At 35.5% G+C, this 12,034-nt stretch overlaps 1 protein-coding gene across 1 annotated transcript in view; it reads right to left on the reverse strand.

Moving 5' to 3' along the window:
• Positions 1-974: 974 nt before the first annotated feature.
• Positions 975-12,034, reverse strand: part of LOC107754791 (gamma-aminobutyric acid type B receptor subunit 1-like) — a 56,876-nt gene continuing 45,816 nt past the window's right edge. The window contains exons 2-7 of the mRNA XM_016571378.1: positions 11,253-11,336; positions 6,293-6,357; positions 5,514-5,652; positions 2,063-2,248; positions 1,899-1,954; positions 975-998 (exon numbers count right to left, since the gene is read on the reverse strand). Of these exons, the coding sequence (XP_016426864.1) occupies positions 975-998; positions 1,899-1,954; positions 2,063-2,248; positions 5,514-5,652; positions 6,293-6,357; positions 11,253-11,328 (546 nt within the window). The 5' untranslated portion in view covers positions 11,329-11,336. The remainder of the gene's footprint in view (positions 999-1,898; positions 1,955-2,062; positions 2,249-5,513; positions 5,653-6,292; positions 6,358-11,252; positions 11,337-12,034) is intronic.

Consider the following 12,034-nt stretch of genomic DNA (forward strand, 5'->3'; position numbering starts at 1 on the left):
CGGAGCCGCTCAGGTAGACCTGTTTGCCTCTCCAGAAACCTCTCACTGCCAGTTGTTCTACTCCCTGACCGAGGGAAAACTCGGCACGGACGCTGGCACACAGCTGGCCGCGGGCCCTTCGCAAATATGCGTTTCTCCCAATGAGCCTTCTTGCACTGTGCAAGGACAGTGAGGACGAGGAGCACAAGAGGTAGTTGACACCATCACTTCAGCGAGAGCACTGTCTACGAGACACGCTAACGCTTGAAGTGGAACCTGTTCGTTGAGTGGTGTTCTTCTCTCCGAGAAGACCCCCGAAGATGCCCGAGTAGTGCTGACCTGTTTGCAGCAAGGGTTAGAGCGAAGGTTGTCTCCCTCCACCCTCAAAGTCGGTCGACAATTCGTACCACTCTTGTGGTAAGCCCTGCCCTGCACCAAAAAGTAGGGGTGCAGGAGGCTCCCACAGGACACTGGAAGTGGCAGTATCTGTGGCCTTTTGGTAGGGATCCCAATTCGTCGGTTAACTTACAGGATGTTTTTTTATAGTACAATGACCTCTTATGTCAAAAGATCAAGGGAATTTTAATTTCTCAGTTCATGATCCCTTTAAAGCACAACAAAAAACTTAAAACATAATGTACTTTACATAATAATAATAATGTACATAATAATGTACATGAAGTGAACATTTTAATGTAAAATTTTAAAAGTGCACTTATGGGTTTTAAGAAACACACTCATGAGAGTGTATTCTCTTTAAGTACACTTAAGTGGCCTTGTATTTTATTAATATTGTTTAATATTACCTGCAAGTACAGATTCAAAGTACACTCAGTGCAGAGTCGGTACAATTAAGTGCACCTCTTTTTCACAAGGGTTCTAAGTTGCTAAAAAGCATTGGCATATCTTTCTTAAAAAGTGGAGGGGACTAGGTTGTGGGGGGAAGGGGGCGTGAAGTTGTCATGGCAACCATATACATTAAGCACTGATTCCCTTTATTGGATGTGCTGAACAGGTAGCTAGAAGCAGGAAATATGCACATATAAATTTAATTGTATGACACATCAGGCTTCAGTGTCAGTGTCCCTCATTTGTGGGCATTTTCTGGTTGCTGTTTGTGACTGAATGCGTAATGTACAGTAGCCGCACAACACCAGCAGCACATGTGTAGCAGTGGTACATGTAATTTGTGTGATTAACTCATTCATTCATTCATTTGAGTAGTATATTTAATCTAAATGTGCAAATATAAAGCATTCTGTTTATTTCATCTCGATCCCACAGTAAAAGAGCGTGTACGGTCCAGAGTGAGTGGTGTTGCACATAATTACGTTGGATATTGTTTATAAATCCTGATGTGTGCATGCTAAGGTTTATAGATCAAGCCTGACTGTCACAAATGTATTTTGTTACATCAATGAATTAAATTATGAAGAACGAGATGCTTTTACTTTGCTTTATAAGCTTTCCCCATGGCTATTTTTTCAATGGTTTTCAAAAAGCGGTGGGGACATGTCCCACCTGTCCAAGCTGCCAATTACATCTATGCTAAAAAAAAAGTGGATGAAATACAAATCTTGCAGCTTTTATAAGAAAATGGAAATGATAAACAAGTGATCCAATGCATCTATTACTTGATTCGAAATGTTGAAGATCACATAACCTATACACAGATAACACTACCTATATATCCGTCCAAGTAGCGAATTTAATTCATGTGAGAAAAAAGGAGGGTTTCAATCCAATGTGTGCAACAAAACTGAAAAATTCTTCACTTCTAAGGAATTTGGCGTAACATGGAAATGGCAGTTGTAGCCTAGCTGTGGGAGTCTTCTGTTTGGAAACTTCTGGATAATTAGTCCTTTTATAAAGTTTCCGTTTATTGCAAAGTAACGATGTCTCCTCAGTAATTACAATACTGGTCTTATCATACATAAGAATACAAAAACATTCTTACCTGTATAATGTCTGTCATCTACATTAGAAGCAGAACACAGGAGAAAGAGAATAAAAGAATTATAAGTAATGAATAAAAAATAAAACTGATCTGATCTTGAAAGTACACAAATACACTAGCACTCACAGTGGCAGACAGGTTTGGGTGAGTCCCACTTGCCCAGTTTAGTGCACTTAGTGCTGTTTCTGCCCACCAGGATGAAACCCTCCAGACAGCTGTAGTGCAGTATCGTGCCCTCCACCGCTGGGCCTGGAGGGTGAACCGTCACACGGCCGTTCTCCAGAGACGTCCACACCCGCGCACACGGCAGCACTGAAGAGCACACACACGCCACAGCGAAGGGTCAGTTATACAAATATACTGTATGCCATTCAAAACCTCAGTGATGCTTCAAAACTGTTGTGTTGACTTGATGCTAAAAGGTGCTTTACATTCATTTAGGATCTATGTTTCATGAGAGCAGTCTGGAATGGAAGTTTCCCTTACAGGATTAATTAGTCTTTACCTTGTTTTACCTTAATTTACCTTTATAAAGCATGCAGTCTTACCATTCATTTTTTATCTTGTCAGCAATGAAAAGATGGCAAGAACAGAACGTATCACCCTGAGAGACCAATTATATAATGCACAATATGCTCAACGGCCATCTGTAGTACTTCATAGTTGCATTAGGCAGTGATTGTCAAATGCATCAGCGCTTTTGTGTCAACACCTTTTTAAAACAGCACAGGACAGTTTAAAGGTTTGAATTGACAGCTGTTTTGGTATGGTGTGTGTGTGTGTGTGTGTGTGATGTGTGTGTGTGTGTGCATGTGCACGTGTACTTGACCTAGCTTACTTTTGGGGACAAAACTGCTGAAAAACGTATCCAGATGTTAGCTAAATCTGACAAAAATAAAATTTTGAGAATGTCCTCAAAAGAATAAAATGGTTCAACTCATAGTTCAGAATAGTATACTACTCTTGCTTGTTCTTCAGTATACACTAATGTTCAAAAGTTTAGGGTCACTGAGCTATTCAGCTAGGATGCATTAAATCAAAAGTGACAGTAAAGACAATTATAATGCTACAAAATATTTATTTTAATTAAATGCTGTTCTTCAGAATTTTCCATTCATCAAAGAATCCTGACAAAAAAAATGTATGACGATTTCCATAAAAAATATGAAGCAGCACAACTGTTTTTAACGTTAATAGGAAGATATGCTTCTTGAGCATCAAATCAGCATATTAGAATGATTTCTGAAGGATCATTTGACACTGAAGACTGGAGTAATGATGATGAAAAATCAGCTTTGCATCACAGGAATAAATTATATTTTAAAATATATTAACACAGAAAACAGTTATTTGAAAAAGTTATAATATTTCACAATATTAACATTTTTACTGTATTTTTGATCAAATAAATTCAGACTTGGTGAGCACTTCAAAAACATAAAAAAAATCATACTGACCCCAAGCTTTTGAACATTAGTGTATCATGGAAATGATGTGCACTGGAAATGGAAGGTTAAGACAAGCAGAATTGTATTGTGGGATATAGTATTCCATGAATCCCAGGCATTTACCTGGATGACCTGCTGTTCTCCATCTGCCAATATGTGCATCAGACAGCAAAGCACACTTCATGGGATACCATATCCCACAATGCAATGCTGCTTGACCTTCCTAGTGTGATGAATTTATCAGATCAGCCGCAGTTTTGAACACCACATTCTTGACAGATTTAATATGATTATCCGAAATAGATGCTGAATTAATGAGGTCATGTGACAGCAGTGTAGCATATACTGTCTGAAATGCTTATCACAGTATTCTGTGTACTGTTTTTAATTCCTGAACACTGTATACTGCACACTATGCACTAATCCAGGGGTTTTCAATCTCTTATATGCCACGGACACCCAATTATGATCATTCTCATACGAGAGACCCCCATCCTACAATTAAAAAGCCAGCTATTCATGTATACAGACTGTGAAAATGGATATTTTAAATAAGTGTAAAACATTATTTAGAGAATATTTTATTTCTATTGTGCATACATTTTCTAATCACTACAGTATTGTATTTTTAGATTTAGATTTATTTTTAAATATATATTATTATTTACCTAATTATGTTTTTACTGGCTTAACCTTTTATTTTCATTTTTTTACACAGTTTTTCTCCGAACTTTTCCCTCCCTTGTGGCCCCCTGGAGTCAGTTTGAAAATGGCTACACTAAGCATTATGCTGATATTCCATTTCAAACATCACCATAATCACTAAGCACTCCCTTCTGAGCTACTGTTAGTGTAAGGTCATTTAAATCAGATTAATTTAAGAACAGATGTCAAAGAGAAGTTATGATTTATATGGTAGGTAAACATACACTGTGTGACTTACTACGAAAAAATCTGACATATTTGTTGACATTTTAAAACATGACCAGATATACAGTATCTGGTTTCCTGATAAACAGATTTCCTACTGTTCGCACCAAAACAGTGACAAAACACCTCCATCACTTATGCATTTTTCACTCAGCATGACAGGATGGTAGGCTTTGGTGACATATTTGTGTGATCTAGTGCGCATTCTGCTTTTAAACGCTCTGCTCTTCAACATCTCTTCCAAATTAAAGCACAGATGTATTCTGAATTTTAATGAATTCAACAAATAATGAGATACATTACACTTAATTCTTACTGGATGAGCTGTATTAGTATTAAAAGCTGCCCTAAAATTGGCAGAGCCACTACAGTAGTAACTAAATTAACTAAATACGGTCAACATTAATAGTCTCCTCTATGTAGAAACTATGCCATGTGCTCAGTACAGCCTGTGAATGTAGATGCAGGCTAAAACAATGGCCAGGAATAACTCATAATCAGCTATTACTGACAGTCAACAGTCTTGAAAATATATGCGCTGGCACCTGATGAACATGCTGTATGCAAATGCACTGAATGTCCGGTAGGGTTGTGATAAGCATGGATATAAACAATGAATTGCGAGTTATTTGTGAATTATAGTCTATGACAGATAGATAAGAAAAGGCTGAAATTAAGTTAAATATAAATATTAAATGAAAAAAGAAATGTTGCCTTGGCAGCTAAAATAAGTTTAAGTTGAAATACTAAAATGACATAAAATGAGACGAAAATTAAAGCTAAAAATAAATAAATACATGAATATAAAATGACAAAATGCACACAGCAAAATTACTAAAACTTAAGCTAAACTAAAATTAAAAGGAACACTGTAAATATAAAAATATAAAAAACTCGCATTTCACATTTACAAGTCAAAAATGATACTTTATATTTCTTACAAGTTCATTTAGACCTCATTTAGTACATTCGCAGGTCATCATGACTTAAATCTTTCCTCTTTTTTTGTGCGCTTGCAATACATAATGCTCCCAGCTGAACGTTTATGGCATCACATCACTGACCTAAAGCAATGTTTTCATTATTTTTATTTGTGAAGATGGATGAACTTGACTTGATTAAACAGGCTGCCATGTAAAGTCTGTTTTATAGGCACATTTTTAGACCTTTACAGATAGGGAATAGGGAAAAGAACATACAGCATTTACTGCGCTGGTTCAGGTCAGTCCATGTGCCGTCAGGGAGACACTTCCTGACCTTTGGTCCCACGATCACTCTGTTCCCTCTGCAGATATACTCGATTTCATAATCCACCGGCAACACCTGAACACTGCGGATCTGCATTCAGACACACAGAACACAGTTACAACAAATGTAACCGCTAATGCATACACGACCATCCAAAAGATAGATGTGAGTAAGATTATTTATTTATTTATTTATTTGAAAGAAGGAAATTAATATTTTATATTAAATTGAATACTATCTTTAGTATCAAACTGATCAAAAGTGACAATAAAGACATTTTATAATGTTACAAAAGATTTGCGCTGAATGCTGCACTTTCTATTCATCAAAGAATCCTGAATAAATCTAACAGTTTCCATAAACATTTGAAGCAGCACAACTGTACTTTTAATAATCAGAAATGTTTCTTGAGCAGCAAATCAGCATATTAAATGATTTCTGAAGGAACATGTGACACTGAAGACTGGAGTAACGATGCTGGAAATTCAGCTTTGAATCACATTACATTTGAAAATATATTCAAAATGAAAACTTTTTTAAATTTTAGTAATATTTCACAATATTACTGTTTTTACTGAATTTTACAGACTTGGTGAGCTTAAGAAACTTCCTTTAAAGCATTAAAAAATCTTACTGACCTCAAATTTTTCAACAGCAGTGTAGTCCATCTAAACCCACACAGATATACATGTTTAATACAATAAGTTACTAATAAATTAAATCTTCACACCTGTTCCTGTGTCAGACCCCTGTATCTGATTCCTCCATCTCTTGGTGGGCGAATGATAGCACAACCTGATGAAAAAGATATGTAAATAATCAAAGTTAATCACGCTTTCTAAAGGATTTCGTTCACATAATACTAATAGTCACAGAAGTGCTACCACCATTTATCACAAACCGCAACGCTCATTTTGTCCATTAGATGGCGCACTCTCCTTTCTGAACATGTTACTCAGCAATGTCGACAGCCATGATGGAAGCTCTTGTGTTGCTAGTCGTTTAATCGTAGCTATCTCGCCATTCCTGCCACTATAGTGAAACTGGACGGCTTTATATCCTTCATTTCACAAGACAAAAATTTATTGAGCTACATTCACTGTGGCTTCACTAGCAGAGCACATTGTAATCACAAACTACAAATGTGGCCCTATATAGTACTAGTAAACTCAAGAGCGCTAATTTTCCATTATATTTGAGTCATTCATGCCTCTAATCTGTGTAAATGTCTGAGTGTCCCCTGGGCTCAGGGCTCTGCCGGGGATTTGCTGTCAGAATGAAAGAGCAGAGTAGCTGTAGCCTGTTATTACAGCCTGGTTCACCTACAGTGTCAGCAAATAATTACAGTCATCGCCAAACCCAGGGACCAGGGGCATGACAGACCAGCACGACTGTGTGTGCATGTGTGTGTTACAGTCATTTTCTGTGTGAGGGTATTTTTAGGGACAAAAACACGAGCGGCATTATCAAAATCAAATGCTGCCATTGGCTCGCTGTTTGCAGCTTTGAAGAGACTCGAGAGTCGTTTGAAATGCCAAGCCTACACAGCACACAACATCTATTCTGGCATTCTGCACACTGTATTCAAGAAGACCATGTACACGTTGCTGCTAAATATGGCTGTCACTCCTCGACTGAATGCTTCATCCGGTTCTATATGTGAAAGAGGTCAGGATGGTCAACTAGTCTTCAACAGCGGCACTTTTCAGGTTTGATTTTTTAGAGGTGTGATTTAAAGGGAATACATTTTGAGATGTAACTTCTCTTAGAGCAAGGTTATTATTCTTAACTAAAAGTATTAAAACATTTTTGTTAATGAAAATAAAGATTAAAAAAATATTCGATTAAAAAAACGTTTAAAAAGTTAAATAAAACATTTTTTAAAAATTACAAACAATTAAATGCCTTTGCATATAACTGAAATAAGTTTGAATAGTTTGAACTAAATTCCTAACAAGAAATACATTTTAAAAAACTGCAATAGAAATTATTTAAATCTAAATATTAAATCTAGAAATCTTAATAAAACTAATAAAGTAAATATAGTAACAAAATGAATTTAAAAAAATGAAAACTAATAAAAATGACTACAGCATATACTTTAAAAAATACTCAAATTAAAATGAAAACTAAAAATATAAAGATAAGCTAATTCAAAATATTAATAACTCTAACACTACATAAATGTCTGATATATATATATATATATATATATAACAATCACTATCAAACACCAATATTTGCTAACATTTTATTTTAGCCATGGAGAGAGAAACTAAAGAGAGAGGAGAGTGAAAATGCCCACAAACCACATATCATATATGTCTGAGGACATAACATAGTGTCCTTGTTACACATTACATGTACTTACTATATGTAGTGAAGCCAGGAAATTATGCATAATTCAAAGGAACTAACCCTAAACCTATAGGAAGTCCATGTAATTAAAATTACTCAGTACTTATTTGTGTAATTACACCGTAGTGAGTTTGGTTACTGTAGACAACTGTATTATACATCTGAATTTCCTCCTAAACAAATGAGGAAGTAACAATCAAAGTGTCATGAAATCTGTGAAATTTGTGATTTAAGTGCATTAACGAAACATGATACCTCTGTAGACTACTATGCCTCCATCGGTAGTCTTAAAGTCATCAAAAATAATTAACACCAATCAGGTTAAACTGTTGACTTCAATGTTTCTTGTTTACTACCTCTAGACACAAAACGTTGGCAATAGCTATTGCCTTGTTCAGTTATCTAAACTTTGCAGTGTGTATGTGCCTGACTTATAATGACAGATCAAAATACACTGTGACAAGAGATATTCCACAGGCTCTTATTGCTGTTCAACAGGCCATAGAGCAGGACAATTATGCATGGGAGGATTACATACGTGAGGATTTATGTACTTATTATAGCTGTCAGACATCTAATAGTGTTGATATTGTGTTTCATTAGTCGTTCAGCTCAGGCAAAACAGACTAGCTAAGCTTGTAATATCTGAGATAGGAAGGATGCAATTAGAGCGGGATGGAGGAGACGTGAGAAAAAATTAAATTCTAGATGCTGACTGATGTGACCAGTGCATAAGACCTTTTTACACACCCGGAATATCAACACACTGCCGAGCAAACACAAACAAATAAAAACAAAGAAACAGACACACAAATCCTTTGAAATGCTCACACACACAATAAAAGTTGGGGATTAACTGAAATAAAGCTGAAATCAAATTAAATGTAAATATTTGATGAAGAACTAAAATTGCTTTTACTGAAAAAAGTAAAATTGAAATAAAAAATAAATTGAAGCTAAATAGAAATAAAACAAAAACTAATAAAAAATATCCAAAGCATTTAAAAAAATGGAAATATTAAAATAAAAGCTCATTCTAATTGAATCTATTAATACACTTTATAGTACACTAAAATAACAGAACTTTTTTAATTTAATAAAAATACTGGAAACACTGCACTGAAATGTATAAAATCAGATAAGTCATACTGAATGTCGCATCTATTGTAAATCAATAGTGAAATTATGTTTTGGCTGAGTTTGTAGTTTGTTAATGTGAATGAGAAAAAAACTGCCTGCCACACAATCCTTCAAAAACAGTAAATAGACAATACATCTTGCTATCTATTGTCCTTGCAGGCTGCATGCAACAACAAACATACAGCACGACCAGTGTAGACTGCTTGCGAACAAATAACCCGCTGGTTCTTTTTAATAAATCAGTCAAAAAGACTGAATCAGTCTCATGAGTTTTCAGTTTGAACCTAAAACTAAAACTATTTAAAATTGTTTTCAGTAATTGAAATAAGGTTAACAAAGAAATTGTAAAAAATTTAACTTAAAAAACACAAACTTAGTTGAAGTAAAATGGCTAAAACAGGAAAAAAATAACCTAAAAATATGGGAGGTAACTTCCATTAAACTGTAAACAATCAGCGAAAGATTCGCTCTATGAAAGCATAATAAGCATTTTCAAAAACTGGGTACAATGAGGTGACATTATTTTACTCACCCTTCAACCACTGATCATTAAAAGAAAATGTTAAAGTGTAAAACTGTTAACAAATTACAACATACCATGAATAAAACCAAAAGACATTGCCTATTTCTGTAGCAATAGTATGGACTTGTTAAATTTTACTGTAGTAATATATGTCTATATTAAGTAACAATTGCATTTGAAAGCATTAGTGAGAAAACAAACCTAGAAAGAGACATGAGGATTTGGAGAGAAAAATTAGATATTCTTAGGGCATTCCCATTAATTATTCATGGTTAATATCGTTAATTAAATCACATTTTTCATGCTGTTACGGCGGAATTGCAAAAGAAAAAATAATCAGGAGGAAAAGAATGCAGCGGAGTGAAAAGAGCTCTTGCCATAGACATTCTTGTTATATCATGTCACATTAAAATACCAAGCATTACATTATTCCCCTGCCGTCTGAAAAATAGAACATGAAGGAAAATGTACAGCTCATTCAGTCGAACTGACGGATAAGGATGACTTGTAGTGCAACTTTATGATTTTAAATGATTTGTTTCAGTCTTTTTAAATTGGAACTTCCTCAAACTGAAAGTGTCTCCCATAATATAAAACGCAGTTTGGCTTGTTAGTTAAAAGGTGGATAGAAATATTAAAAAATAAAAATAGTTACAAAAATAAAAATGACAAAAGCACATAACAAAATGACTAAAACTGAAACGTTTTTATAAAGAAGCAAATTCAATATATTAACAAATACTACAACATATAACCAATATATAACCAATACTAAAATAACAGTGATATGAAGTCATGTCAATGAAGTCAAATATGAAGTCAAAGCTGTTTTATTTTACATGGAGTGGGTCACTTTATGGGGGCCATTTTTAAACCACATGACCAAACTAAATAAATAATCGTATAAATAATAGCTGACTGCTAATTTTAACAGTGACCAAACCAAAAACATATGCTTTTAGTGATGCATCCACACCACTAGGTGTCAGTATAAGTATAAAACCATATTGGCCAGTGCAATGCAAACAGTGTTTTCCCGAGGAATTGGGCTACTTTTTTACTGATGCCACAGGGTTTATTTTAATCGTGGGTTGAAGCGAAGGAAATGGAGAATTTAGAATGAAAGAAAGCGAATTTGGAATGATTTTAATGCAATTTTGATAGCCATTTTCCACCGGAATGTGATTGGGATAGTTTTGAGAACCATTTAGACTGGTTTTGTTACATACACCTGGCAACCCTGAAAGGAAACATCATATTACTGAGTGTACTTTTAATAATGAATATATATGTGACTCTGGACCACAAAACTAGTCTTAAGTAGCACGGGTATATTTGTAGCAATAGCCAACAATACATTGTATGGGGCAAAATTATCTATTTTTCTTTTATGCCAAAAATCATTAGGATATTAAGTAAAGATCATGTTTCATGAAGATATTTTGTAAATTATATTTACAATTAGATATATCAAAACTTCATTTCTGATTAGTAATATGCATTGTTAAGAACTTCATTTGGACAACTTTTGTAACAAATTACAAATGAAAACTATAAATGCACATGAAACAAGCATTGATTAAAAAGTTACATATCCACATATTATAAGAGCACACACATACAGTACACACCAAAGCTCTCACACACAGACTTCAGCTCTCTCCATTACCTGCGGTCGTATTACGTGAGGCCACGGCGAGGGAAAAAGACCCGAGGAGAAGCGACAGAATAAACGAGAGGGCCATTCTTCCACCTGCAGATTGAGAGAAAGAGAGAGGCATTATCAGAGGAGGAATGAGTGAGTGTGAAAACAGAGGGTGGAGAGTGATTGTTTAAGGGTGTGAGATGAGTGTGAGAGGGGTTTCTGAAGGAGGAGAGGAAAGGAGGAAATACAGTAGGAGAAAGGAAAGGGGTGGAGGTTGAGAGAAGAAGGCATGTGGCGAGGAGAGAAGCAGAAGATCAGAAACAGCACTTGCGGACAGACGGCCCTTTTGAAATCTCTGAACAGCTGATCTCCTCTTCGAGATTCACAGTTAGTCTACCACGACCGAGCAAATGAGTCACTCGCGGCAGGGTGCTTTCCTGTACTCAGCCTACAGATCTGCTTAATATCTGCATCAAGGTGTGAGCACTGCCCAGCCTTTCCCCTCAATATTCCCTTTCCGCCTAGCTGCTTTCTGACTCAGACGCGCCAACAAGCACCACGGTCGGTGTAGATGGGGGAGGACAAGATGAATGATAGCTGTTGTTTCAGTCAGTGGGTATTGTGTATATATTGGTGTTGTTTTTGATGACAAGGGTCCCATTTTACTTGTAGCAGTATATGTATAGCAAATGAGATACATATACAGTATACGCTTGATCCTTGAATTTGATTGGCTGAGTGGCTTTTCTAAAATTATGGAATATTTTAACTGCACTGTACTTTGGTGGTGGAGTTTTTTTTGGGGG

Source organism: Sinocyclocheilus rhinocerous, unplaced genomic scaffold (genome assembly GCF_001515625.1).
Source record: "Sinocyclocheilus rhinocerous isolate Xijiao unplaced genomic scaffold, SAMN03320098_v1.1 scaffold21, whole genome shotgun sequence".
NCBI classification, from domain to species: Eukaryota; Metazoa; Chordata; class Actinopteri; order Cypriniformes; family Cyprinidae; genus Sinocyclocheilus; species Sinocyclocheilus rhinocerous.